The sequence below is a fragment of the Pristiophorus japonicus genome, chromosome 24 (genome assembly GCF_044704955.1).
Source record: "Pristiophorus japonicus isolate sPriJap1 chromosome 24, sPriJap1.hap1, whole genome shotgun sequence".
In the NCBI taxonomy this organism is placed as follows: domain Eukaryota; kingdom Metazoa; phylum Chordata; class Chondrichthyes; family Pristiophoridae; genus Pristiophorus; species Pristiophorus japonicus.
The window spans coordinates 20,747,485-20,775,335 of NC_092000.1; the positions used below are offsets into that span (position 1 = coordinate 20,747,485).

The following is a 27,851-nucleotide window of genomic DNA, read 5'->3' on the forward strand; positions in this document are numbered from 1 at the left end:
GTTGTGTTTGACGGAAAGATACACGGCAAGAATGTGAAGAAGGAGGAGAACAAATAAATAGGTGACTGATGTCGCCTACCCTGAACCAACCAGACCTGTACATTTCCATCCCCCAGTGCCACACCATCCTCCCATCACTGAAACACACACAGGGCAACTTTCACCTTCACCCCCCTGACAGTACCCTGGCCCATTGTAGAACCTGCTCGATTTTCAAAGGACCATTAGGAACAGGGACAGGCCAGCGGTGAGAGACTGTAAAGGACATGATCGGGGCCCAGGTGAGGTGTGAGTTCGGGGCCAGGGACCCAGGGACCCAGGGGCAGCACGGACCAGCCCACACTGCGATATGTGTGTGCACTAGGTCCACGCAGCAGAGCTGTTCTCCAGTCGTCTTGGTTAACCCTTGCCACTGGACCAAGACCTAGCTCTGTCAAGCCCGTGTGGTGGCTGGTGTGCAATGGCCACCCCACGTTAAAAAAATCCACGCACAGGCATCTTCCACCCTTCAGGATGTAGTTCGGGTCCTTCATTGAAACACCTGTGAACGCGTCCTTTTTTGGCGTGGAAGCAAGTCAGCCTCGTTTCGAGGGACCGCCTATGATGATGATGATGGAGGCCATTCGGCCCCTCGATCCTGCTCCGCCATCCAATCAGAGAACAGCTGATCAGCACCTCACCCCCGTTGCTCCAACTCCCATGGTACCCTCAGCTAATACAAAAATCTATCAAGCTCAGTCTTGGAAGCTCCAATTGACCCTCGGCATCCACAGCCTTTTGTTGGGAGAGAGTTTCAGATTCCTACCAGCCTCTGTGTGAAAATCTGTTTCCCGATTTTGCTCCTGAACGGCCTGGCTCTCATTTGAAGATGATGTCTCCTCTCCCCCCGCCCCCCTCCCCTCGTTCTTGATTTCCCCCACCAGAGAAAATAGTTTCTCCGAATCTAACCTGCCCGTTAAACATTTCAAAACACCTCGCTCAGTTTGCCTCCCAATCTCCTAAACTCAAGGGAATCCAAGCCAAGTTAATACAACCTGTCCTCGTAATTTAACCCCAGGTATCATGGATTTCAACGGCATGAAAATCGGGCGGGTTCTACATCAGACGGGTGATCCGCTCACCCAGGCTGTTGCCAAGGCGATGATGGTGAACTTGCCTTGGCGGTGATGTGGCACAGGTTCGCTAAATTAATCCCTGGGATGGGATGTCTGTCTTATGATGATGTAGAATGGGCCTATACTCTGGAATTTAGAAGAATTAAAGTTGATCTCATTGAAACAGACAATATTCTGAAGGGGATTGACAAGGTAGATGCTGAGAAGTTATTTCCCCCGGGCTGGAGTGTCTAGAACCAAGGGTCACAGTCTCAGGATAAGGGGTCGGCCATTTAAAACAGAGATGAGGAGGAATTTCTTTGTTCAGAGAATTGTGAATCTTTGGAATTCTCTGCCCCATAGGGCTGTGGATGCTGGGTCTCTGAATACATTCAAAGCTGCGATAGATAGATCTTTGGGGTCTAGGGGAATCAGGGAATATGGAGATCGGGGGGGATAAAGTAGAGTTGAGGTCAATGATCACCCATGATCTTATTGAATGGGGGAGCAGGCTCGAGGGGCCGAATGGCCTACTCCTGCTCCAAATTCCTATGTTGTTACGTTCTTATGAAAGTTGCCCCCAGTAATCTCAAACAAATTCGGACCTTTTGTTGAAAGTTTCTGCAACGGTCCTTCGCTTGTGTTTCTCAACCCCTCCTGTGCGTTGAGCAAACATATTGCACCACCGTACAGCCACCTCTGTTTCTCCTTTTTGCATCGACAGCCTTTTCGTGTCACCCTTTTATTAAAGAATCTAACATTGTGCAATGACGGCATTTCACGGTCTCAGCTTCCTGTTGGGGCAAAACAGGATGTTTCACCCCCGGAGCAGTACATCACTCGATCTCCCTGGGTTAGAGCAACAATTTCTTCCTTCCTCCAGCTCACTTTGATCAGCGTAAACATTCACGGCCAAAGAAAAAGTGGGTTCAGGTAGACCTACTGCTGGCGACATCAGGGTAAAAAGTCAACTGCACCTACTCCTGGTTCCTGTGGGACCTTATAACAGGAAATTGCACCCTCTCAGTATGCTGGGCTGCATCCAATAAAGTTCAAGTGTGGGTAATCCCAGGGTTGGGAGTGTGGTGTTTCTCGATTTACACTTTCAATCTGAAGCAGCTGCAGTGAAATACTTCCCCCTTTTGGCAACTCACTCGAACCAGTAGAGAAAATGTTTCCCCTTGTGGGGGAGACCAAAACTAGAGGCCATAACTATAAGATAGTCACCAATATATCCAACAGGGAAATCTTCTTTCCCCAGAGAGTGGTGAGAATGTGGAGCCTGAAAAGAAAAAGAAAGCCTGGTATTTATATAGCGCCTTTCACATCCCAAAGCGCTTTACAGCCAATGAAGCACTTTTGGAGTGTAGTCACTGTTGTAATGTGGGAAACGCAGCAGCCAACTTGCGCACAGCAAGCTCCCACAAACAGCAATGTGATAATGACCAGATAATCTGTTTTTAGTGATGTCGATTGAGGGATAAATATTGGACAGCACCGGGGATAACTCCTCTGCTCTTCTTCGAAATAGTGCTATGGGAGTTTTTACGTCCACCTGACAGGGCAGACGGGGCCTCGGTTGAACGTCTCATCCGAAAGACGGCACCTCTGACAGTGCGGCGCTCCCTTAGCACTGCACTGGGAGTGTCAGCCTAGATTTTTTTTTTAATTATTCAAGTTTCTGGAGTGGGACTTGAACCCACAACCTTCTGATGCAGAAGCAAGTGTGCTCATCATCATAGGCAGTCCCTCGAATCGAGGATGACTTGCTTCCACGTCAAAAAGTTCACAGGTGTTTCAATGAAGCACCTAAAATTCCAGATCCCGAACTGAATCTTGAAGGGTGGAAGATGCCTGTGCGTGGATTTTTTTAACGTGTGGTGGCCGTTCCACATGGGCTAGACAGAGCTAGGTCTTGGCCCAGTCGCAAGGATTAACCGGGACGAGTGGAGATCTGCTCTGCTGCACGGACCTAGTGCGCACACATATCGCAGAGTGGGCTGGCCCGTGCTGCCCCTGGGTCCTCACCTCTTCTAGGCCCCAAACTCGCGCCTCTCCTGGGCCCTGATCACGTCCCTCTACAATCTCTCGCCGCTCCTTCGCCCCGACCTCGCCACTCCTGCAGTACCTGCCCGCGCTCCCAATCCACGCAAGTGTGCTACCCACTGAGCCACAGCTGATACTGGAGTGGTTGAGGCGAATAGTACAGATGCATTACGTCAGCGACTGTGATGCAAAGGCAGTTCATTGGCTGTAAAGCGCTTGAAGTTGTGAAAGGCATGATATACATGCAAGTCTTTCTTTTCATATAAGAGGACACTAGAAAAGTACATGAGGGAGAAAGGAATAGAAAGATATGCTACTCGGGTTATTGTAAAAGCAACATAAATTCGATCAAAGTACTAGAATTTGGAGCTTGGTACAGGCTGGATGAGCCATCACTAAGATCGCCTATTTCTATTTTCGTAACATCCACCCTTGCCTCAGTTAATCTGCTGCTGAAGCCCCCATCTGTGCCTTTGTTACCTCTAGACGTGACTATTCCCATGCACTTCTGGCTGGCCTCCCATCTCCAACCCCCCAAAGGTCATCCAAAACTCGGCTGCCCGTGTCCTAACTTGCACCAAGTCCTGCTTACCCATCACCCCCTGTGCTCGCTCACCTACATTGGCTCCCGGTTAAGCAACACCTCGATTTCAAAATTCTCATCCTTGTTTTCAAATCCCTCCATGGCCTCGCCCCCTCCCTATCTCTGTAATCTCCTCCAGCCCCACAACCCCCCCCCCCCCCCCGAGATGTCTACTCTCCTCTAATTCTGCCCTCCTGAGCATCCCTGATTATAATCACTCAACCATCGGTGGCTATGCCTTCTGTTGCCTGGGCTCCAAGCTCTGGAACTCCCTTCCTAAACCTTTCTGCCTCTCCAACTCTCTTTCCTCCTTGACCAAGCTTATCCTTAATATCTTCTTATGTCAAATTTTGTTTGCTACCGCTCCTGTGAAGATGTTTTACTACATTGAAGGCACTACGTGAATGTACATCATTGAGAATCAGTTGAAAGCAATTGATCACATTCTAAAGCTTCTACCATCCTGGTAGCCACACGATACAACAATAATGGAATTTTTGACTGATCACAGCAATCAATTAGTCTACGACAGACACAGACACGAGGCGAGGAAAACCCCCAGTGGTGGAGAACTTTGGGACCCACAGCTCCAAAGTCTTCTGTTCCTTTCAAGCATGCCACACTCACCATATGTGTCACAGTTGGGAATTACATATGATTCATGTTCTCTGTTTTATTCCATCACAGACTACTGTGTTATTGAACCCAGTTTGTGTGGTAGAAATGTTTACTGTCACTCATCTCGCTATGGCCACTACTGTATCTGCATTGGAGAAATCAAGCACAGTAACTTGATGAAACCTTGCCGAGGTAATGATTTATTTTGTACATGTTTATCAACATTGGATTGAATAGAGTTGCTTCTCAGACCCAAAAGAGCGAAGCGGAGAAGTTTAGGGGCAAAATGTGGCAAGCACAACATTTATTTTTTAAAACACCTGGAGGGAAAAGTTGATTAGCGACCATTTTGTGGCACTAACATCGCCTGAGCGCTAATTTTAGCGTCGGGCGATATTTAACGCCTGAGTTAGCGATATTGATTTTTAGTGTCCTAAGAATGGAGTGCAGCGCTAAGGGAAGCGTTCCACATTTCTCTAAGGGCGCTCAGCCGCTTGCGCTACTGAAGTTCTGCCGCTAACGTACCAGATTCCTAGCGCTTACAGAGAAGGTTCGCTGTAAAAAATGAAGACTTAAAAAAACATTACAATTCAAATAATTAACACAGCAGGAATACCAAAAACAGTAGAATCAATGCCCATTAAGTTAAATAAAATCTCTAAAACTTACCTTATATACTCATCCCTTTCATTAGCGCCCCGGGAAGCTGTGATCACCAGCCTCTCACATAAGAACAGATGAAAAATGATGGACAGGTAAAGACCACCTGGTTCATCGAGCCTGTCGCCTGTCCCACAGAATTGTGATACCTTGTGTATCACAACATATACAATCCCCCCCCGCCCCACACCCTAAACCATGTGATCTCCTGGGAGAGGAAGAAAAGACCCCGGGCCAATTTGGGGCGAAAAAACAAATTGGGAAATTCCTCTCCGACCCAGCTAAGCGAACGAAACTGGTCCAGAAGATCACTCTGGCCATTAAATTCCCTGCAGTATCCACCTTCTGTTGGAGTTAATCTCTGCCGCAGTCAGAAACAAATCCAGCTTTTGCTGGAAGGAATTCAATGAATCTGCATCTTTCTGGCATGATCAGCGGTAGACGGTAAGCCAGGCGATGACATACAAGTTGGTTTCCGTGGCACTACTGGGTGGGGTTGCACATTGGTGCAACAATCCCGAGTGCTACGTATTAGCACCGCCGCCAAAACTCTATTCAAGTTGGCAAGCGGCGCTAATATCGCTGAGTCTGGGCGATAACCCATTAGCGCCCCCAGTGACACCCTTTGCCAGCACTTATAGGTAGCGCACATCTATTCCATTTCACGTCCCTGGTTTGACTTTTTTGAGCAACTTTCCTGTCTCCCATGTGTGTTAATCCCTTTAGGATCACATTTATTTCGTGTGATTTCATTTGTTTTAGGAATGTTTTCATCCTGCATGCTCAGCATTGCACCATTAAAGGTGTTCCCCGTGTCCTCTCATGAAGTGTTTTTCAGCAACACAACCCAATCCGTTTGCTTTAGCTGCTTCCTCACTTCTTTGAATGTAACCCTTTCAAAGTTGTACACCTGACTCCGATCCCTAAGCGCGTGTTGAAGTTGATCATTCTTCTTGGTAAATTATTTTGATTTTCTCAAATTTTGCCCTGATGTGCCATGCAACTGGCCTGCAGTGTCCAGATTTTGTGCTCATATCTCTGGAGTAATACTTGAAGCCACAATCGTCTGATTCAGAGGCACATGAGTCACTGAGTCACAGCTGACCCCTAGTTTTGCTCAGACATTGCACTCAGGCTGGGAAATGACTCAATGTTGAGATAACTCTCACAATAGATGTTTGGGCAGAAATCTTATTTTCTTTTCGAACATTTTAATTACATCTTAAATATCTTTCTGAATTCATAGACTTGAACAGGATCGACACAGTACAATGCAGCTCGAAGAATATATTAAAGGTGGGAAAGTTAATCTATGTGTTTGTGTGAGTCTGCGTAATCTATTACCTGAATTATCGATATAGCTGTGTCAATATATTTAACGTTTGGATGAGACGTTAAACCAAGGTCCTGTCTGCCCTCTGAGGTGGACATAATAGATCCCATGGTACTATTTCCAAGATTTGGGGAGTTATCCTCAGTGTCCTGGCTAATATTCATCCACCAACCAATATCATGAATAACTTACCCACTCTACAGTGTAGATACCCGACCCATTGCACAAGTTCCACCACTGAGGAATCCTCCAACAATGACACCCACATGGTCTGTGTGCAAGGAGGGGGGGTAATGTATGAGGCCAGGCACAGGGATCACACCTGGCACCCACACAACCCTCACCACAACCTCCCTCTGACGGGACTGGACAGGTTAGATGCGGGAAGAATGTTCCCGATGTTGGGGAAGTCCAGAGCTAGGGGACATAGTCTTAGGATAAGGGGTAGGCCATTTAGGACCGAGATGAGGAGAAACTTCTTCGCTCAGAGAGTTGTTAACCTGTGGAATTCCCTGCCGCAGAGAGTTGTTGGTGCCAGTTCATTGGATATATTTAAGAGGGAGTTAGATATGGCCCTTACAGCTAAAGGGATCAAGGGGTATGGAGAAAAAGCAGGAAAGGGGTACTGAAGGAATGATCAGCCATAATCTTGTTGAATGGCGGTGCAGGCTCGAAGGGGCAAATAGCCTACTCCTGCACCTATTTTCTATGTTTCTATGTTAAAATAGATTTTATCTGATCTTTAGCGCATTGCTATTTGCCATGTTTCCTACATTACAATAGCGGCTACACTTCAAAAGTACTTCATTGGCTGTAAAGCGCTTTGGGACGTCCTGAGGTCAGGAGTCGCGCTATATTAATGCAAGTTTTCTTTTTATACATGTATGATCTATGTGCGATCATGTATGATCGATGTATCCAGGTACCGGCCTCTGAAAATGTTATGAGAAGGGGGACTTCAAGTGAACTGCAGTCAACTCTCTTGCTCTGAAGATTTTGACGCCTTATTTCTCATCTTCTCACAGTCTTCCCGGCCCACATTCCTCACATTTTGCTCACTGATCAATTCAACTATTAACCTGATCAATGACTGGTTCGAGAAGCACAGTGGACCTTTCCCTTTGCCGGTTAGTAAAGACACATTCTCCATTGTTGCGCAAGCGGTGACATTGATGTTTAAGCTCTGGGTTGGGATTAAGAGTTCTGAATGCCCATCAATTCGCTTCAAACCTTCCGTGACCAACACATTGGGTTGTATTTTCGGTTGTCTAACGCCACAGTTAGCAGCCAGAGGTGGCGTTAATGGGAGCGTTAGGGCTTAGCATTAGACCGGGCGTGCAGCGTTTAGCAACCTGACGGAAAATTCATGAGAGGCTCACCGGGGGCACAAACTGCTGCCTCCCGGCTGCTGACGATCGCTGCGATCCTGACGAATTTCCGGTGCAACGCCCACGCTCGCGCCCTGGTCAGTAAATTCGGTGCGCGCGCCTCATTGAAAGCCCGCCAATAACAACGTCTGGAAAACCAGTCAGTGCAGGCTTGCAGAGTCGTTAACTGGCAGCTACTTCAAGGGATGAGGGAGCGCTTCCCTCGGAGGTCACAGTCAGTGCAACGTTTACACACAGCACGGTGTGTGAGCCTCCCAGTTTGCAGCAGCAGACAGACATAACAGTACGGTGGGGGGGGGAAACAAGTGATTTTGAAAACTTTAATGGGTGCATTACTAGGCCACGTCTTTAAGACTCGGCTTTTCCCCGAGATCTGATTCGGAGTTCCATGCATGCGCAATGGGCCTGCACAATGTACCGACCAAACCTTTGTTATCACCCTCCCCTCACCCCAGCTCTGGTGTGCAATGGCCGATTTAGCGCCCCTGTCAGCTCTTCAACAAATTCGGATGAATTTCTGGGCAGGAGGCGCAAACTTTTTCAAGGCGTTAAAATTACCGCCCCGCCTGGGTTACCGCCGCAACAGAGGCATGACCGAATTTCTCCCCCATTATCTTTCCCAGTACTCATTCTAAGTTGACTGGCTTTGTTTCAGTGCTGCCCTCCTCCCAGGAGGGGGCGAGAGTGGGGGCATCGGTTGTGATGTTGGGTCTGGTGGCATGAGGCTCATGCCCAATATCACCCTATGGGCCCAGGCAAGAATCGAGCCAATCAGAACCAACCTATCACCATTTACCCTCTCATAACCTTGAAGTCCTCTATGAGGTCACCCCCTCAGAGCTCTCCACTCCATTGGAAAAAGCCCGAGGAACATCAGCCTAGATTTTGTGCTCAAGTCTCTGGAGTGGGGCTTGAGCCCTCAACCTTCTGACTCAGAGGCGAGAGTGCTGCCCACTGAGCCACGGCTGCTGTTCACTGGGTCCGTGTGTGGAGCTACCAAAGGAACTGTGACGATCTGTGTTATCCGTTATCTGTCTTCACTGGGATGGAAGTGAAACGCTTTGTCCTCCACAGCAAATCATTTCAACCACCAATGATCTTCTCGGGAATGACTCCCTGTGGGACGGCATGGAAAGGAAAGAGCAGCTCCTGTCAGCGTCCATCATCCTGCAGTCCATGGAAAACGTGGCCATTGCTGCCGGTCTGGATTCACCGGGTGACAAACCGATAACGAGTTCAACTGAAAATATCGGTGAGTTCAAAAGAAGATATTTTACACAATGGGTTTTCTTGAGGCAGCTGTGTGTGAGTCGTGTGAGGAATAACATGTACTGACATCCTATATAACACCCAGAATGTAGAATCTGTCCCAAAATATTCAGTGATTCTATAATCCCTGGGATATAATGGGGGGAAATTGCGGTCGGAGGCTTCCTCCGTACGAACGACTCCGACGACAATATACGAAAGTACCTGGTGGTCCCAGAGGAATATAAGACCCCGGTCGGAGGCCTAGGTTCGCTGTGCAGTGTACAGGAAGATGTCTTTCATGTACATACATACATACTGGTATCACGTGGGCCGGGACCACCAATCACCATGCAGTATTCTCATTGTCAAAAATGGGAACTCTGTATGGACCTCACATTACTATCAATGAGAAAACCCCCTAAAACACCGAAACGCAGCATAATAAAGAAATAGACCTGACTATTCCAACTCACTCCTGGCTGCCTTCCCACATTCTACCCTACGTAAACTTGAGGTTATCCAAAACTCAGCAGGTACCGTGTCCTCACTCGCACAAAGTCCCGCTCACCCATCATCCCCTGTGCTCACTGACCTACATTGGCTCCCGGTTAAGCAACGCCTCGATTTCAAAATTCCATCCTTGTTTACAAATCACTCCATGGCCTTGCCCCTCCCTATCTCTGTAATCTTTGTCAGCCTCACAATCCCACAAGATGTTTGCACTCCTCACTTTTGTCCTCTTGAAAATCCCTCATTATAACTGCTCAACCATCGGTGGCCGTGCCTTCAGTTTTTTTTGTCCTAAGCTCTGGAGCTCCCTCCCTAAACATCTCCGTCTCTCTACCTCTCTTTCATAAGAACATAAGAAGATAAGAAATAGGAATTGGAGTATAACATACGGACCCTTAAGCCTGCTCCACCATTCAATAAGATCATGGCTGATTTGATCATGGACTCAACTCAACTTCCCTGCCCACTCCCCATAGCCCCTTCTCCCCTTATCGTTTAAGAAACTGTCTATTTCTGCCTTAAATTTATTCAATGTCCCAGCTTCCACAGCTCTCTGAGGCAGCGAATTCCACAGATTTACAACCCTCTGAGAGAAGAAATTTCTCATCTCAGTTTTAAGTGGGCGGCTCCTTATTCTAAGATCATGCCCTCTAGTTCTAGTCTCCCCCATCAGTGGAAACATCCTCTCTGCATCCATCTTGTCAAGCCCCCTCATAATCTTATACGTTTCGATAAGATCACGTCTCATTCTTCCGAATTCCAATGAGTAGAGGCCCAAACTACTTAACTTTTCCTCATAAGTCAAACCCTTCATCTCAGGAATCAACCAAGTGAACCTTCTCTGAACTGCCTCCACGCAAGTATATCTTCTCGTAAATTTGGAAATATGGAAATATGCACGCAGTATTCCAGGTGTGCCCTCACCAATACCCTGTATAGCTGTAGCAAGACTCCCCTGCTTTTATACTCCATCCACTTTGCAATAAAGGCCAAGATTACATTGGCCTTCCTGATCACTTGCTGTACCTGCATACTATCCTTTTGTGTTTCATTCACAAGTAACCCCCAAGTCCCGCTGTACTGCAACACTTTGCAATCTTTCTCCATTTAAATCATAACTTGCTCTTTGATTTTTTTTCTGCCAAAGTGCATGACCTCACACTTTCCAACATTATACTCCATCTGCCAAATTTTTGCCCACTCACTTAGCCTCTCTATGTCCTTTTGCAGATTTTTTGTGTCCTCCTCACACATTGCTTTTCCTCCCATCTGTATTGTCAACAAACTTGGCTACATTACACTCAGTCCCTTCTTCTAAGTTGTTAATATAGATTGTAAATAGTTGGGGTCCCAGCACTGATCCCTGCGGCACCCCACTAGTTAATGGTTGTCAACCAGAGAATGAACAATTTATCCCGACACTGTTTTTGTTAGTTAGCCAATCCTCTATCTATGTTAATATATTACCCCCAACCCCGTGAACTTTTATCTTGTATCCTTTAAGACGCTCCTTAAAACCTACCTCTTTAAACAAGCTTTTGGTCATCTGCCTTAATTTCTTCTTTTGTGGCTCGGTGTCAAATTTATCTGTTTTGTCTTATAACACTGTTGTGAAGCGCCTTGGGACATTTTACTACTTTAATGGCACTGTATAAATAAAAGTTATTATTATCAATAAAACACCTCACATATTTAAAATTAATTAAAATTAAATGTAATTAAGGCCCAGAAAATCTGACCTCCCGGGTCTGTACGGTTTTCAGCACAATGCGCATGTGTTGAAAACCGACTTTTCTGATCTGTCAAGCTCCAGCTTAACAGATCATCCGCATATTAGGAGAGAGGACATTTGCACGGGCAAGTTTGCGGGATTTACCCATATCTTGCCCTTCAAATCTCTTCAAAACCCTTGTGCCTGATAAAAGCAGCCACATAGCCTACTTTTACAGGCGTAAGAGTTTTAAAACACACTTAAAACATGAAAAGTAAAATTAAAAAACACATTTTATTTTTAAAACCCTGCCCACTACACTAAGTTTATTTTAAACCATAATTTAAAAAAACTTTTTTTAAACTTTTTTTTTCTCTAAGATATTTATTAACTTTAATTTCAATTAATTTTAATTCTGTGAGGTGTGTTTTGTATTTTTTATTTGGTGTTATTGTGTTTGTTTTTTTTCTCGATTAATAGCAATGAGAACTGGTAGATACGGAGTTCCCATTGCTATTAATTGGGAATACTGTACCTGATTGGCTGAGCAGTCACACGTGACTGCACCATCTGCGCGGGAACCTGGAGGACGGGAGCGCGCTCCGCAGCACGGGAAGAGAAGGCCTCCCCACTGGAATCCCACGCTCCTCCGGGACCACCAGGTACTTTCGAAAAGATTCTCCGGTCGGAAGCGTTCGTTCGAAAGGAGCCGGAATTTCAGAGCTTATATATTTATTGAAATTTTTTTAATGTGTTTTAATAGGGTTAAAAATAAACTTACCTTAATGGACAGGGTTTTTAATATATAAAAATGTGTGTTGAAATGTAATTTTTATACATTTTTTAAGTGCTTTGTTAGTAAAAGTAAGCTATGTGCCTGCTTTTACCAGGCGTAAGAGTTTGAAGGACATTCGCTGGACATGAGTTGGGCAAATAGCACAATCTCTCCCGCACAGATGCCCTTTTCCCTGGGACATGTGCGATCTGTATGGAGAAATCTTGACAGATCGGAAGAGCCAGTTTTCGGCGCATGCGCTTCGCACCCCGAGAACCTACTTTTGCGAGGACCCACCGGGTTCATCCCTCTTCGTAAGCAGCCGGCGAGGCCGCAATTTTCAGCCCAATTCGATCATTTTTGTCAAGATACTTGTGATTCTGAATCGGAAACGTTTCAAATGCAAGGCCTTTGGGTCTTATGTAACCAAAACATTGGCACTCCTGGGGCCTCACTGAATTGAACCAGTGAAAAGATGGGCCATAAAGACCAGGTTTCTTGCCCGGTCTGTCCGGAGTGAGCTGGGCTCGGGTGGATTGCCCCAAGAGCACTGCACCTCGACCAACGGCGGGAAAGGAGGATTAGGGAGTAACAGTCAAGCCCATTCTCATCCTCACCAGAGATCCAAACACAGGCCCTTCCAGCAGAAACCCAGTCTGGTTTCCCCCTCCATAGACTGCTGACACTTGTTGTCAAGGCTCACACACGAATAATGACCACTTCAGCAAGGTACCAGAGAGTGAGCAGTGTCTGTAGAACTCTAGCACCAGAAGGATTCTGGATCGGGACCGAATCCAGTTCCATCTGACTCCATCCCATAGTTTATAGAGAGCCGTTTTCAATGGGATGAGGACCTAAGTGAGCTCAAGCTCCTAAAAGCTGTGACCCCCATCCCAAATTGTGAAGATGGGGCCATATGCCGAGTGGCTGGGAACTGCCACGAGTCCCGTTGAGACCTTGTGAAAGGCCCCAAAAGCTCTACAGATAATTGATCCCAGAGGGGATTGAGAATTTCTTGTCCCACCAAATGACTCCTTCCCAGAGCGAAATGGTTTCTTTACCCCTGTTTTCTTCCACCTCGGATGGGTTTTGGGATGACTTATGGTGGAGCACCATGGCTCACTCCATCTTCCCAGGGGGGAATCGGGGCAATCATCGCTCAAGTGTCTGCGGCCCACCCCAACTATAAAGATGGTTTTTCCCATTTCCCACCATTCGGAGCGGGGTCAGAATCTTCAGGCTTGGGTGGACTTTGGCCTCTCTTTGCCTCACTGGGGGATGGGGCCATTGGAAACCGGCCCAACTGTTTTCAGAAATGGTGAAGAAAGTATATAAGAGCTGAGAAAGGCCAATGATGAAGAAGAATCACTACATTTAAATGGCATTTTGAACTCAATTTGAATTTGATGCTTTGGAGTTTCGTACTCATCAACCTGTGAGTTGGTGATGCATAGTTTTGGTCTCCTTATCTAAGGAAGGATAACTTTGCTTTGGAGGTGGTTCAACAAAGGTTCAGTAGATTGATTCCTGGGATGAGAGGGCTGTCTTACGTGGAGAGATTGTGTAGAATGGGCCTATACTCTCTGGAGTTTAGAAGAATGAGAGGCGATCTCATTGAAACATCCAAGATTCTGAAGGGGATTGACAGGGTAGATGCTGAGACGTTGTTTCCCCCTGGCTGGAGAGTCTAGAACCAGGGGTCACAGTCTCAGGATAAGGGGTCGGCCATTTAAGACAGAGAAGAGAAGGAATTTCTTCACTCACAGAATTGGAATCTTTGGAATTCTCTGCCCCAAGGGCTGTGGACGCTGAATCTCTGAATATATTCAAGGCTGAGATAGATAGATTTTTGGAGTTGTGGGGAATCAAGGGATACGGAGATCGAGTGGGAAAGTGGAGTTGAGGTCGATGATCAGCCATGATACTATTGAATGGTGGAGCAGGCTCGAGGGGCCGTAGAGCCTACTCCTGCTCCTATTTCTTACGTTCTTATGTTCTTATGAGGATTGGAAATTCTTCAATTTCAAGCGCCCAGTGTCATCATCATTAATGCCAAGGTCATTGGGGCATCAGGTGCAGCGAGTTCAGTTCTGTGCTCCACACCTCAGCAAGGATATATCGGCCTCGGAGCGGGTGCAGAGCAGATTCACCGGAATGATACCGGGGCTAAAAGGGTTACATTATGAGGACAGGTTGCATAGACTCGGCTTGTATTCCCTCGAGTATAGAGATTAAGTGCTGATCTAATTGAGATGTTTAAGATGATTAAAGGAGTTAATGAGGTAGATCGAAAGAGACGATTTCCTCTGGCCAGAAGAGTTCAGAACAAGGGGGTATCACCTTCAAATTAGAGCCAGGCCGGTCAGGGATGATGTCAGGAAGCGTTTCTTCACACAAAGGGTAGTGGGAATCTGGAACTTGCTCCCCCAAAAAGCTGCTGAGGTTGGGGGTCAGTTGAAAATTGAGATTGATAGATTTGTGTTAGGGTTTTACAGAACCAAGGCGTGTAGATGGAGTTAAGATACAGGTCAGCCATGATCTCATTGAAAGTCGGAACAGGTTAGAGGGAATGAATGGCCTACTCCTGTTCCCATATTGCCATGCTCCATGGTTGGATGCAGATTAAGCTCTCCCTAATCATCACCCACATGGAAGAAATTGTGCCATGCTTAGCTGTGGCCTTTTAACAATTCCCCCATCAGCCATTCATTTTTACGATGTTGGCGTCACTGGCAAGGCCGTCCATCCCTAAACTCTCTGTAGTTTAGAAAAATGAGAGGTGATCTCATTGAAACGTACAAGACTCCGAGGGGGATTGACAGGGTAGGTGCTGAGAGTTTGTTTCCCCCTGGCTGGAGAGTCTAGAACCAGGGTCACAGTCTCAGGATAAGGGGTTGGCCATTTAAGACAGATGAGGAGGAATTTGTTCACTCAGAGGATTCTTTGGAATTCTTTGACCCAGAGGGCTCTGGTTGCTGAATCTCTGAATATATTCAAGGTTGAGATAGATAGATTTTTGGGATCTATAAGGGAATCAAGGGATATGGCGATTGGGCGGGAAAGTGGAGTTGAGGTCAATAATCAGCCATGAAGACTGAGGATAGTAATGAGTCCACCATTGTGCTGTGGGGCTAGAGCTACGTATGGACCAGACCGGGTTTCCTTCCTTAAAGGACGCTGGCGAACCAGTTGGGTTTCGATGACAATCCGACAGCTTTCCGGTCACTTTTAAACCGACACCAGTTTTTGATTTGCAGAGTGAGGTGACGACTTCAGTACCTGTTTTATGTTGTAGGCCTTCCTCACTGGCTTTCGATAGAGATTGTCGAAAATCTTTTTACTTCGGACACCACCAGTCAGCAGACAGAGGAAACTTTCATTGCCTCATTGTGAGCTGGATTTGAACATAGGTTCCCGAAATGAGAGGCCAGTGTCTGACCCTCATCATCATCATCATCATAGGCAGTCCCTTGGAATCGAGGAAAACTTGCTTCCACTCTTAAAATGAATCCTTAGGTGGCGGAACAATCCAATACGAGAACCACAGGCCCTGACAGATAGTCGTTGAGGGTAAGGGTGGGCGGGACAGATTTGCCGCACAATCTTTCTGCTGCCTGCGATTGATTTCTGCATGCTCTCGGCGATGAGACTCGAGGTGCTCAGCACCCTCCCGGATGCACTTCCTACACTTAGGGGAGTCTTTGGCCAGGGACTCCCAGGTGTCGGTGGGGATGTTGCACTTTATCAGGGAGGCTTTGAAGGCTCCTCTGCCCACCTTTGAGGGTGTCCTTGTAATGTTTCCTCTGCCCACCTTTGGCTCGTTTGCTGTGAAGGAGTTCCGAGTAGAGCGCTTGCTTTGGGAGTCTCGCGCCTGGCATGCGGACAATGAACCACCCAGATATAGAAACATAGAAACATAGAAAATTGGTGCAGGAGTAGGCCATTCGGCCCTTCGAGCCTGCACCACCATTCAATAACATCATGGCTGATCATTCACCTCAGTAACCCTTTCCTGCTTTATCTCCAAACCCCTTGATCCTTTTAGCCATAAGGACCATATCTAACTCCCTCTTGAATATATCTAACGAACTGGCATCAACAACCTCTCTGTGGTAGAGAATTCCACAGGTTAACAACTCTCTGAGTGAAGAAGTTTCTCCTCATCTCGGTCCTAAATGGCTTACCCCTTATCCTTAGAGTGTGGCCCCTTGTTCTGGACATCCCCAACATCGGGAACATTCTTCCTGCATCTAACCTGTCCAGTCATGTCAGAATTTTATATGTTTCTATGAGATCCCCTCTTATCCTTCTAAACTCCAGTGAATACAGACCCAGTCGATCCAGTCTCTCCTCATATTTCAGTCCTGCCATCCCGGGAATCAGTCTGGTGAACCTTAGCTGCACTCCCTCAATAGCAAGAACGCTCTTTCTCAGATAAGGAGACCAAAACTGAACACAATATTCCAGGTGAGGCCTCATCAAGACCCTGTACAACTGCAGTAAGACCCCCCTGCTCCTATACACAAATCCCGTAGCTATGAAGGCCAACATACCATTTGCCTTCTTCACTGCCTGCTGTACCTGCATGCCAACTTTCAATGACTGATGTACCATGACACCCAGGTCTCGTTGCACCATCCCTTTTCCGAATCTACCGCCATTCAGATAATATTCTGCCTTCATGTTTTTGCCACCAAAGTGGATAACCTCACATTTATCCACATTATACTGCATCTGCCATGCATTTGCCCACTCACCTAATCTGTCCAAGTCACCCTGCAGCTTCTTAGCATCCTCCTCACAGCTCACACCACCACCCAGCTTAGTGTCATCTGCAAACTTGGAGATATGACACTCAATTCCTTCATCTAAATCATTGATGTATATTGCAAATAGCTGGGGTCCCAGCACTGAGCCCTGCGGCACCCCACTAGTCACTGCCTGCCATTCTGAAAAGGACCTGTTTATCCCGACTCTCTGCTTCCTGTCTGCCAACCAGTTCTCTATCCACATCAATACATTACCCCAATACCATGTGCTTTAATTTTGTACACCAATCTCTTGTGTGGGACCTTGTCAAAGCCTTTTGAAAGTCCAAATACACCACATCCACTGGTTCAGTGTGAGGATTAATTAGCAATCTCATTGTGCGAGGCCCCTTGGGGAAGAGTGACCATAATATGGTGGAATTCTGCATTAGGATGGAGAATGAAACAGTTAATTCAGAGACCATGGTCCAGAACTTAAAGAAGGGTAACTTTGAAGGTATGAGGCATGAATTGGCTAAGATAGATTGGCTAATGATACTTAAGGGGTTGACTGTGGATGGGCAATGGCAGACATTTAGAGAACGCATGGATGAATTACAACAATTGTACATTCCTGTCTGGCGTAAAAATAAAAAAGGGAAGGTGGCTCAACCGTGGCTATCTAGGGAAATCAGGGATAGTATTAAAGCCAAGGAAGTGGCATACAAATTGGCCAGAAATAGCAACGAACCTGGGGACTGGGAGAAATTTAGAACTCAGCAGAGGAGGACAAAGGGTTTGATTAGGGTAGGGAAAATGGAGTACGAGAAGAAGCTTGCAGGGAACATTAAGGCGGATTGCAAAAGTTTCTATAGGTATGTAAAGAGAAAGAGGTTAGTAAAGACAAACGTAGGTCCCCTGCAGTCAGAATCAGGGGAAGTCATAACGGGGAACAAAGAAATGGCAGACCAATTGAACAAGTACTTTGGTTCAGTATTCACTAAGGAGGACACAAACAACCTTCCGGATATAAAAGTGGTCAGAGGGTCTAGTAAGGAGGAGGAACTGAGGGAAATCTTTATTAGTCGGGAAATTGTGTTGGGGAAATTGATGGGATTGAAGGCCGATAAATCCCCAGGGCCTGATGGACTGCATCCCAGAGTACTTAAGGAGGTGGCCTTGGAAATAGCGGATGCATTGACAGTCATTTTCCAACATTCCATTGACTCTGGATCAGTTCCTATCGAGTGGAGGGTAGCCAATGTAACCCCACTTTTTAAAAAAGGAGGGAGAGAGAAAGCAGGGAATTATAGACCGGTCAGCCTGACCTCAGTAGTGGGTAAAATGATGGAATCAATTATTAAGGATGTCATAGCAGCGCATTTGGAAAATGGTGACATGATAGGTCCAAGTCAGCATGGATTTGTAAAAGGGAGATCATGCTTGACAAATCTTCTGGAATTTTTTGAGGATGTTTCCAGTAAAGTGGACAAAGGAGTACCAGTTGATGTGGTATATTTGGACTTTCAGAAGGCTTTCGACGGGGTCCCACACAGGAGATTAATGTGCAAAGTTAAAGCACATGGGATTGGGGGTAGTGTGCTGACGTGGATTGAGAACTGGTTGTCAGACAGGAAGCAAAGAGTAGGAGTAAATGGGTACTTTTCGGAATGGCAGGCAGTGACTAGTGGGGTACCGCAAGGTTCTGTGCTGGGGCCCCAGCTGTTTACATTGTATATTAATGATTTAGACGAGGGGATTAAATGTAGTATCTCCAAATTTGCGGATGACACTAAGTTGGGTGGCAGTGTGAGCTGCGAGGAGGATGCTATGAGGTTGCAGAGTGACTTGGATAGGTTAGGTGAGTGGGCAAATGCATGGCAGATGAAGTATAATGTGGATAAATGTGAGGTTATCCACTTTGGTGGTAAAAACAGAGAGACAGACTATTATCTGAATGGTGACAGATTAGGAAAAGGGAAGGTGCAACGAGACCTGGGTGTCATGGTACATCAGTCATTGAAGGTTGGCATGCAGGTACAGCAGGCGGTTAAGAAAGCAAATGGCATGTTGGCCTTCATAGCGAGGGGATTTGAGTACAGGGGCAGGGAGGTGTTGCTACAGTTGTACAGGGCCTTGGTGAGGCCACACCTGGAGTATTGTGTACAGTTTTGGTCTCCTAACTTGAGGAAGGACATACTTGCTGTTGAGGGAGTGCAGCGAAGATTCACCAGACTGATTCCCGGGATGGTGGGACTGACCTATCAAGAAAGACTGAATCAACTGGGCTTGTATTCACTGGAGTTCAGAAGAGTGAGAGGGGACCTCATAGAAACGTTTAAAATTCTGACGGGTTTGGACAGGTTGGATGCAGGAAGAATGTTCCCAATGTTGGGGAAGTCCAGAACCAGGGGTCACAGTCTAAGGATAAGGGGTAAGCCATTTAGGACCGAGATAAGGAGAAACTTCTTCACCCAGAGAGTGGTGAACCTGTGGAATTCTCTACCACAGGAAGTAGTTGAGGCCAATTCACTAAATATATTCAAAAGGGAGTTAGATGAAGTCCTTACTACTCGGGGGATCAAGGGGTATGGCGTGAAAGCAGGAAGTGGGTACTGAAGTTTCATGTTCAGCCATGAACTCGTTGAATGGCGGTGCAGGCTAGAAGGGCTGAATGGCCTGCTCCTGCACCTATTTTCTATGTTTCTATATGTTTCCACTCTACTAGTTACATCCTCTAAAAAATCTAGATTTGTCAAGCATGATTTCCCTTTCATAAATCCATGCTGACTTGGACTGATCCTGTCACTGCTTTCCAAATGCATTGCTATTTCATCTTTAATAATTGATTCCAACATTTTCTCCACTACTGATGTCAGGCTAACTGGTCTATAATTCTCCGTTTTCTCTCTCCCTCCTTTCTTAAAAAGTGGTGTTAGATTAGCTACCCTCCAGTCCATAGGAACTAATCCAGAGTCGATAGACTGGTGGAAAATGATCACCAATGCATCCACTATTTCTAGGGCCACTTCCTTAAGTACTCTGGGAAGCAGACTATCAGGCCCTGGGGATTTATCGGCCTTCAATCCCATCAATTTCCCTAACACAATTTCCTGACCAATAAGGATTTCCTTCAGTTCCTCCTTCTCACTAGAAGATCGGTCCCCTAGTATTTCTGGAAGGTTATTTGTGTCTTCCTTCGTGAAGACAAAACCAAAGTATTTGTTCAATTGGTCTGCCATTTCTTTGTTCCCTGTTATAAATTCACCTGGTTCTGACTGCAAGGGACCTACGTTTGTCCTCACTAATATTTTTCTCTTCACAAATCTATAGAAACATAGAAACATAGAAAATAGGTGCAGGCGCAGGCCAATCGGCCCTTCGAGCCTGCACCACCATTCAATATGATCATGGCAGATCATTCAACTCAATACCCCTTTCCCGCATTCAATCCATACCCCTTGATCTCTTTAGCCATAAGGGCCATATCCAACTCCCTCTTAAATATATCTAACGAACTGGCATCAACAACTCTCTGCGGCAGAGAATTCCACAGGTTAAAAACTCTCTGAGTGAAGAAGTTTCTCCTCATCTCCATCCTAAATGGCTTATCTTTTATCCTTAGAGTGTGGCCCCTGGTTCTGGGCTTCCCCAACATCGGGAACATTCTTCTTGCATCTAACCTGTCCAGTCCCGTCAGAATTTTATGTTTCTATGAGATCCCCTCTTATTCTTCTAAACTCCAGTGAATACAGGCTCAGTCGATCCAGTCTCTCCACATATGTCAGTCCTGCCATCCTGGGAATTAGTCTGTTGAACCTTCGCTGCACGCCCTCAATAGCAAGAACGTCCTTCCTCAAATTAGGAGACCAAAACTGAACACAATGTTCCAGGTGAGGCCTCACCAAGACCCTGTACAACTGCAGTAAGACCTCCCTGCTCCTATACTCAATTTCCCTATACTCAATTGGTCAAATCAAATCATACGGGGTAGCCTTGAGGAGGAATTCATAGAATGCATACGGGATTGTTTCTTAGAACAGTATGTTACAGAACCTACAAGGGAGCAAGCTATCTTAGATCTGGTCCTGTGTAATGAGACAGGAATAATAAACTATCTCCGAGTAAAAGATCCTCTCGGAATGAGTGATCACAGTACGGTTGAATTTGTAATGCAGATTGAGGGTGAGGAAGTAGTGTCTCAAACGAGCATACTATGCTTAAACAAAGGGTACTACAGTGGGATGAGGCAGAGTTGGCTAAAGTAGACTGGGAACACAGACTAAACAGTGGCACAATTGAGGAACAGTGGAGGACTTTTAAGGAACTCTTTCATCGTGCTCAACAAAAATATATTCCAGTGAAAAAGAAGGGCGGTAAGAGAAGGGATAACCAGCCGTGGATAACCAAGGAAATAAAGGAGAGTATCAAATTGGCCAAGGTTAGTGGGAAACTAGAAGATAGGGAAAATTTTAAACGACAGCAAAGAATGACTAAGAAAGCGATAAAGAAAGGAAAGATAGATTACGAAAGTAAAATTGCGCAAAACATAAAAACAGATCGTAAAAGCTTTTACCGATATATAAAACGGAAGAGAGTGACTAAAGTAAATGTTGGTCCCTTAGAAGATGAGAAAGGGGATTTAATAATGGGAAATGTGGAAATGGCTGAGACCTTAAACAATTATTTTGCTTCGGTCTTCACAGTGGAAGACACAAAAACCATGCCAAAAATTGCTGGTCACGGGAATGTGGGAAGGGAGGACCTTGAGACAATCACTATCACTAGGGGGGGTAGTGCTGGACAGGCTAATAGTCCTGATGAAATGCATCCCAGGGTATTAAAAGAGATGGCGGAAGTTATAGCAGATGCCTTCGTTCTAATCTACCAAAATTCTCTGGACTCTGGGGAGATATCAGCGGATTGGAAAGCAGCTAATGTAACGCCTCTGTTTAAAAAAGAGGGCAGACAAAAGGCAGGTAACTATAGGCCGGTTAGTTTAACATTTGTAGTGGGAAAATGCTTGAAGCTATCATTAAGGAAGAAATAGCGGGACATCTAGATAGGAATAGTGCAATCAAGCAGACGCAGCATGGATTCATGAAGGGGAAATCATGTTTAACTAATTTACTGGAATTCTTTGAGGATATAACGAGTATGGTGGATAGAGGTGTACCGATGGATGTGGTGTATTTAGATTTTCAAAAGGCATTCGATAAGGTGCCACACAAAAGGTTACTGCAGAAGATAAAGGTATGCGGAGTCAGAAGAAATGTATGAGCATGGATCGAGAATTGGCTGGCTAACAGAAAGCAGAGAGTCGGCATAAATGGGTCCTTTTCGGTAATCGGTGGTTAGTGGTGTGCCACAGGGATCGGTGCTGGGACTGCAACTGTTTACAATATACATAGATAACCTGGAAGAGGGGACAGAGTGTAGTGTAACAAAATTTGCATATGGCACAAAGATTAGTGGGCAATCGGGTTGTGTAGAGGATTCAGAGAGGCTGCAAAGAGATTTAGATAGGTTAAGCGAATGGGCTAAGGTTTGGCAGATGGAATACAATGTCGGAAAATGTGAGGTCAGGTTGGAAAAAAACACAGTAAAATGGAGTATTATTTGAATGGGGAGAAATTACAACGTGCTGCAGTGCAGAGGGACCTGGGGGTCATTGTGCATGAAACTCTTTTGGAGTTTACCTGAAAAAACATAAACATTAATCCATGCCACCCGCCCTGGATGACACACCAGACATTTACAAGGCCCCTTTTTTTTTTCTTTTTTGTGTTTTTTTTTTTGTGTTTTTCTTTTTTTTTTGGACACTAAAATCACATTTTTTCCTCCAGTGCCCCCTATAAAAGGGGAGGGGGACACTAAAAGCACCGGCAATTAAAACAAATTAAACTTTAAAACATAAAATCAAATTAAAATTTGGTTGCCGGGCGTGATGATGCACTCCAGTCCCTCCAGTGCCCACCTCTCGCGGAAGGCCGCGAGCGTACCGGTGGACACCGCGTGCTCCATCTCCAAGGACACCATGGACCGGATGTAAGAGCGGAAGAGAGGCAGGCAGTCAGGTTGAACGACCCCCTCGACCGCCCGCTGCCTGGACCGGCTGATGGCACCCTTGGCCGTGCCCAGGAGCAGTCCTACGAGGAGGCCCTCGGACCTACCCGCTCCCCTCCGCACAGGGTGCCCAAAGATCAGGAGAGTGGGACTGAAGTGCAGCCAGAATTTCAGGAGCAGCCCCTTTAAATAATGGAACAGGGGCTGCAACCTCGTGCACTCAATAAAACATGGAACACGGACTCCTCCAGACCGCAGAAATTGCAGACGGCCTGGGAGTCCATGAACCGGCTTAAAAATTTATTGCACGGGACTGCTCCGTGCACCACCCTCCAGGCCAAGTCCCCGATGAATAGTGGGAGGACTCCCGCATAGAGTGCCCTCCATCGGGGACCCCCGCCTCCTCCGGACGGCAAGATGGTACGCCATGGGGTGTCCGTTCGGCCGGCGAGGATGGCAAAGTTGAGAGTGTGCAGGAGCAGCCCGTACAGGAAACCCCTCCGCGCGGAAATGAAAGGCACGGAGGGGATTTCCCCGAGGCGGCTCAAGTTGTGAGGCGCCGGCCCCCGAGGGAGGTTCCGGGGTTTGGCGCCAATGAGGAATTCTGTCCGGACGGGGGTCAGTTCGGACGGGATCTCCCCACGTGCTTGAGCCTCCTCGATGCACCGAACAGAGTCAGGGCCCAAAGCTGTTTTTAGCGACTCGATGGAATCGGCCGCGCGGCGGACGTCTGCTGAATTTAGGCGCCGTGCCAGCGTGCCTGGCGCCATCCAGCCCGCTCCTCCGCTCATTGTGCATGAATCCCCCAAAAAAAAGTTAGTTCGCAGGTGCAGCAGGTAATCAGGAAGGTAAATGGAATGTTGGCCTTCATTGCGAGAGGGATGGAGTACAAAAGCAGGGAGGTCCTGCTGCAACTGTACAGGGTATTGGTGAGGCCGCACCTGGAGTACTGCGTGCAGTTTTGGTCACCTTATTTAAGGAAGGATATGTTAGCTTTGGACGGGGTACAGGGACGATTCACGAGGCTGATTCCGGAGATGAGGGGGTTACCTTATGATGATAGATTGAGTAGACTGGGTCTTTACTCGTTGGAGTTCAGAAGGATGAGGGGTGATCTTATAGAAACATTTAAAATAATGAAAGGGATGGACAAGATAGAGGCAGAGAGGTTGTTTCCACTGGTCGGGGAGACTAGAACTAGGGGGCACAGCCTCAAAATACGGGGGAGCCAGTTTAAAACCGAGTTGAGAAGGAATTCCTTCTCCCAGAGGGTTGTGAATCTGTGGAATTCTCTGCTCAAGGAAGCAGTTGAGGCTAGCTCATTGAATGTATTCAAATCACAGATAGATAGATTTTTAACCAATAAGGGAATTAAGGGTTATGGGGAGCGGGCAGGTAAATGGAGTTGAGTCTACGGCCAGATCAGCCATGATCTTGTTGAATGGCGGAGGGGCTAGATGGCCTACTCCTGTTTTTAATTCTTATGTATGTTCTTATGTATGTTTCCTAGCTATGAAGGCCAACATGCCATTTGCCTTCTTCACCGCCTGCTGTACCTGCATGCCAACCTTCAATGACTGATGTACCATGGCACCCAGGTCTCGTTGCACCTCCCCTTTTCCTAATCTGCCGCCATTCAGATAATATTCTGCCTTCATGTTTTTGCCACCAAAGTGGATAACCTCACATTTATCCACATTATACTGCATCTGCCATGCATTTTGCCCTCTCACCTAGCCTGTCCAAGTCACCCTGCAGCCTCTTAACATCCTCCTCACAGCTCTTACCGCCACCCAGCTTAGTGTCATCTGCAAACTTGGAGATATTACACTCAATTCCCTCATCTAAATCATCGATGTATATTGTAAATAGCTGGGGTCCCAGCACTGAGCCCTGCAGCACCCCACTAGTCACTGCCTGCCATTCTGAAAAGGATCCGTTTATTCTGACTCTCTGCTTCCTGTCTTCCAACCAGTTCTTTATCCACATCAATACATTACCCCCAATACCATGTTTTTAAATTTTGCACACCAATCTCTTGTGTGGGACCTTGTCAAAAGCCTTTTGAAAGTCCAAATACACCACATCCACTCATTCTCCCTTGTCCACTCTACTAGTTACTCCTCAAAAAATTCTAGAAGATTTGTCAAGCATGATTTCCCTTTCATCAATCCATGCTGACTTGGACCGATCCTGTCACTGCTTTCTAAATGTGCTGCTATTTCATCTTTGAATAATTGATTCCAACATTTTCTCCACTACTGATGTCAGGCTAACCGGTCTATAATTACCCGTTTTCTCTCTCCCTCCTTTTTTAAAAAAGTGGTGTTACATTCGCTACCCTCCAGTCCATAGGAACTGATCCAGATTTTCTAGACTGTTGGAAGATGATCACCAATGCATCCACTATTTCTAGGGCCACTTCCTTATGTACTCTGGGATGCAGACTATCAGCCCTGGGGATTTATCAGCATTCAATCCCATAAATTTCTCCAACACTATTTCCTGACTAATAAGGATTTCCTTCAGTTCCTCCTTCTCGCTAGAGTCTCGGTCCCCTAGTATTTCCGGAAGGTTATTTGTGTCTTCCTTTGTGAAGACAGAACCAACGTATTTGTTCAATTGGTCTGCCATTTCTTTGTTCCCCATTATAAATTCACCTGATTCTGACTGCAAGGGACTGCAAGGGACCTGCGTTTGTTTTCACTAATCTTTTTCTCTTCACATATCTCTCGAAGCTTTTGCAGTCAATTTTTATGTCACAGCAAGCTTACTCTCATACTCTATTTTCCCCCTCCTAATTAAACCCTTTGTCCTCCTCTGCTTAATTCTAAATTACTCCTCGACCTCAGGTTTGCTGTTTTTTCTGGCCAATTTATATGCCTCTTCTTTGGATTTAACACTGTCACTAATTTCCTTTGTTAGCCACGGTTGAGCCACCTTCCCCATTTTATTTTTATTCCAGACAGGGATGTACAATTGTTGAAGTTCATCCATGTGATCTTTAAATATTTGCCATTGCCTATCCACCATCAACCCTTTAATTATCATTCGCCAGTGTCATCTAGCCAATTCATGTCTCATACCATCGAAGTTACCATTCCTTCAGTTCAGAGCCCTAGTTTCAGAATTAACTGTGTCACTATCCATCTTGTTAAAGAATTCTACCATATTATGGTCACTCTTCCCCAAGGGGCCTCGCATGACAAGATTGGTAATTAGTCCTTTCTCATTGCACATCACCCAGACCATTTTACTTTCCATACAATTATAAAATCATACGGCACAGAAGGAGGCTATCGGACCATCGTGCCTGCTCCTTGCAAAAGCTGTCTCACTTCCCTGCTCTTTTCCCCATGGTCCTCCAAAAACGTTCTCCAATTCAAAAATTTATCCAGTTCCCTTTTGAAAGTTACGATTGAATCTGCTTCCATCACCCTTTCAGGCAGCGCGTTCCAAATCACGCCAACTCGCTGCGTAACATTAACATTCTCCTCATCGCCCCTCTGGCTCTTTCACCAATTCCCTTGTGAACTAAATCGTCATTTTAGCTCGGTGCTGTTTGCATCTGCTGAACTGACAGTTGGACATTAAGGGAGTCAAGAGTGATGGGGAGCGGGCGGGGAAGACCTGGGAGACAGACTCACCAACGTTAGCGTCCTCGACCAGGCCAACATCCCCAGCATTGAAGCACTGACCACACTTGACCAGCTCCGCTAGGCAGGCCACATTGTCCACATGCCAGACACGAGACTCCCAAAGCAAGTGCTCTACTCAGAAATCCTTCAGGGAACATGAGCCAAAAGTGGGCAGAGGAAACATTAGAAGGACACCCTCAAAGCCGCCCTGATAAAGTGCAACTTCCCCACCGACACCTGGAAGTCCCTGGCCAAACACCGCTCTGAGTGGAGGAAGTGCATCCGGGAGGGCGCTGAGCACTTCGAGTCTCATCGCCGAGAGCATGCAGAAATCAAGCGCAGGCAGCGGAAAGATTGTGTGGCAAACCAGACTCCCCACCCACTCTTTCCCTCAACGACTATCTGTCCCACCTGTGACAGGGACTGTGGTTCTTATATTGGACTGTTCAGCCACCTAAGGGCTCATTTTTCGAGTGGAAGCAAGTCTTCCTCGATTCAGAGGGACTGCCTATGATGATGATGGTGATGAAAGGGGTACTGAGGTGAATGATCAGCCATGATCTTATTGAATGGCAGAGCAGCCTCGAGGGGCCAAATGACCGACTCCTGCTCCTATTTCTTACGTTCTTATGTAAACAATATGATGGCAGAATGTGACTAAATCTCACTCCTGCACCACACGTTACAGAGTTTGCTTTCTTTCACTCCTAGATCTGGAAGCTAGAGTTTTTCGAGGGGAGGACAATTCGGCCCACGACAGAGTAAGTTTACAGGCGAAGGGCACCGTGATGGATATTTATCGCCGTACAGTCACCGGAGGAACCACAACAGGTAAATCTACCGGTGATCTCTCCGGTCCTTCAGTTGCGCTCAGCAAACACCTCTGCAGGTTGACACGTTTTTCTCAATGAAGTGAAGCGAAACGCACGCGTGTCGGGGCGTGCAGCCCTGGGCCTGCGGTGGGAAGCGGCGTTCGAGTTCCAAGGGGTGGGGCGATAGAGGGGGGTTGCTCACAGGCCTGTAACCATCGTTCCCCACATGGAGGGTTATGAGGTCTACCATGGCCTTTGGGAACCAGTCGGAGTCCGGCCCAGAGAGGGCAGCAGAAGCGTAGGGGGAGTTACCCCTGTCAGCTGTGGCTCAGTGGGCAGCACTCTCGCCTCTGAGTCAGAAGGTTGTGGATTCAAGTCCCACTCCAGGGACTTGAGCACATAGATCTAGGCCGGCACTCCCAGTGCAGTGCTGAGGGAGTGCCGCACTGTTGGAGGTGCCGTCTTTTGGATGAGACGTTAAACTGAAGCCCCGTCTGCCCTCTCAAGTGGATGTAAAAGATCCCATGGCACTATTTCGAAGAAGAACAGGGGTGTTATCCCCGGTGTCCTGGGGCCAATATTTATCCCTCAATCAACATAACAAAAACAGATTATCAG

At 46.6% G+C, this 27,851-nt stretch overlaps 1 protein-coding gene across 1 annotated transcript; it reads left to right on the top strand.

The window, feature by feature from the left end:
• On the top strand, window positions 1–27,346 carry LOC139237832 (adhesion G protein-coupled receptor E2-like). Its single transcript, XM_070867059.1, has 6 exons — window positions 1–61; window positions 4,411–4,533; window positions 6,248–6,297; window positions 7,360–7,461; window positions 8,797–8,974; window positions 27,133–27,346. The coding sequence occupies exons 2-6, from the start codon at window positions 4,518–4,520 to the stop codon at window positions 27,330–27,332; spliced, it is 546 nt and encodes a 181-aa protein (XP_070723160.1). The 5' UTR covers window positions 1–61; window positions 4,411–4,517; the 3' UTR covers window positions 27,333–27,346.
• Window positions 27,347–27,851: the final 505 nt, after the last annotated feature.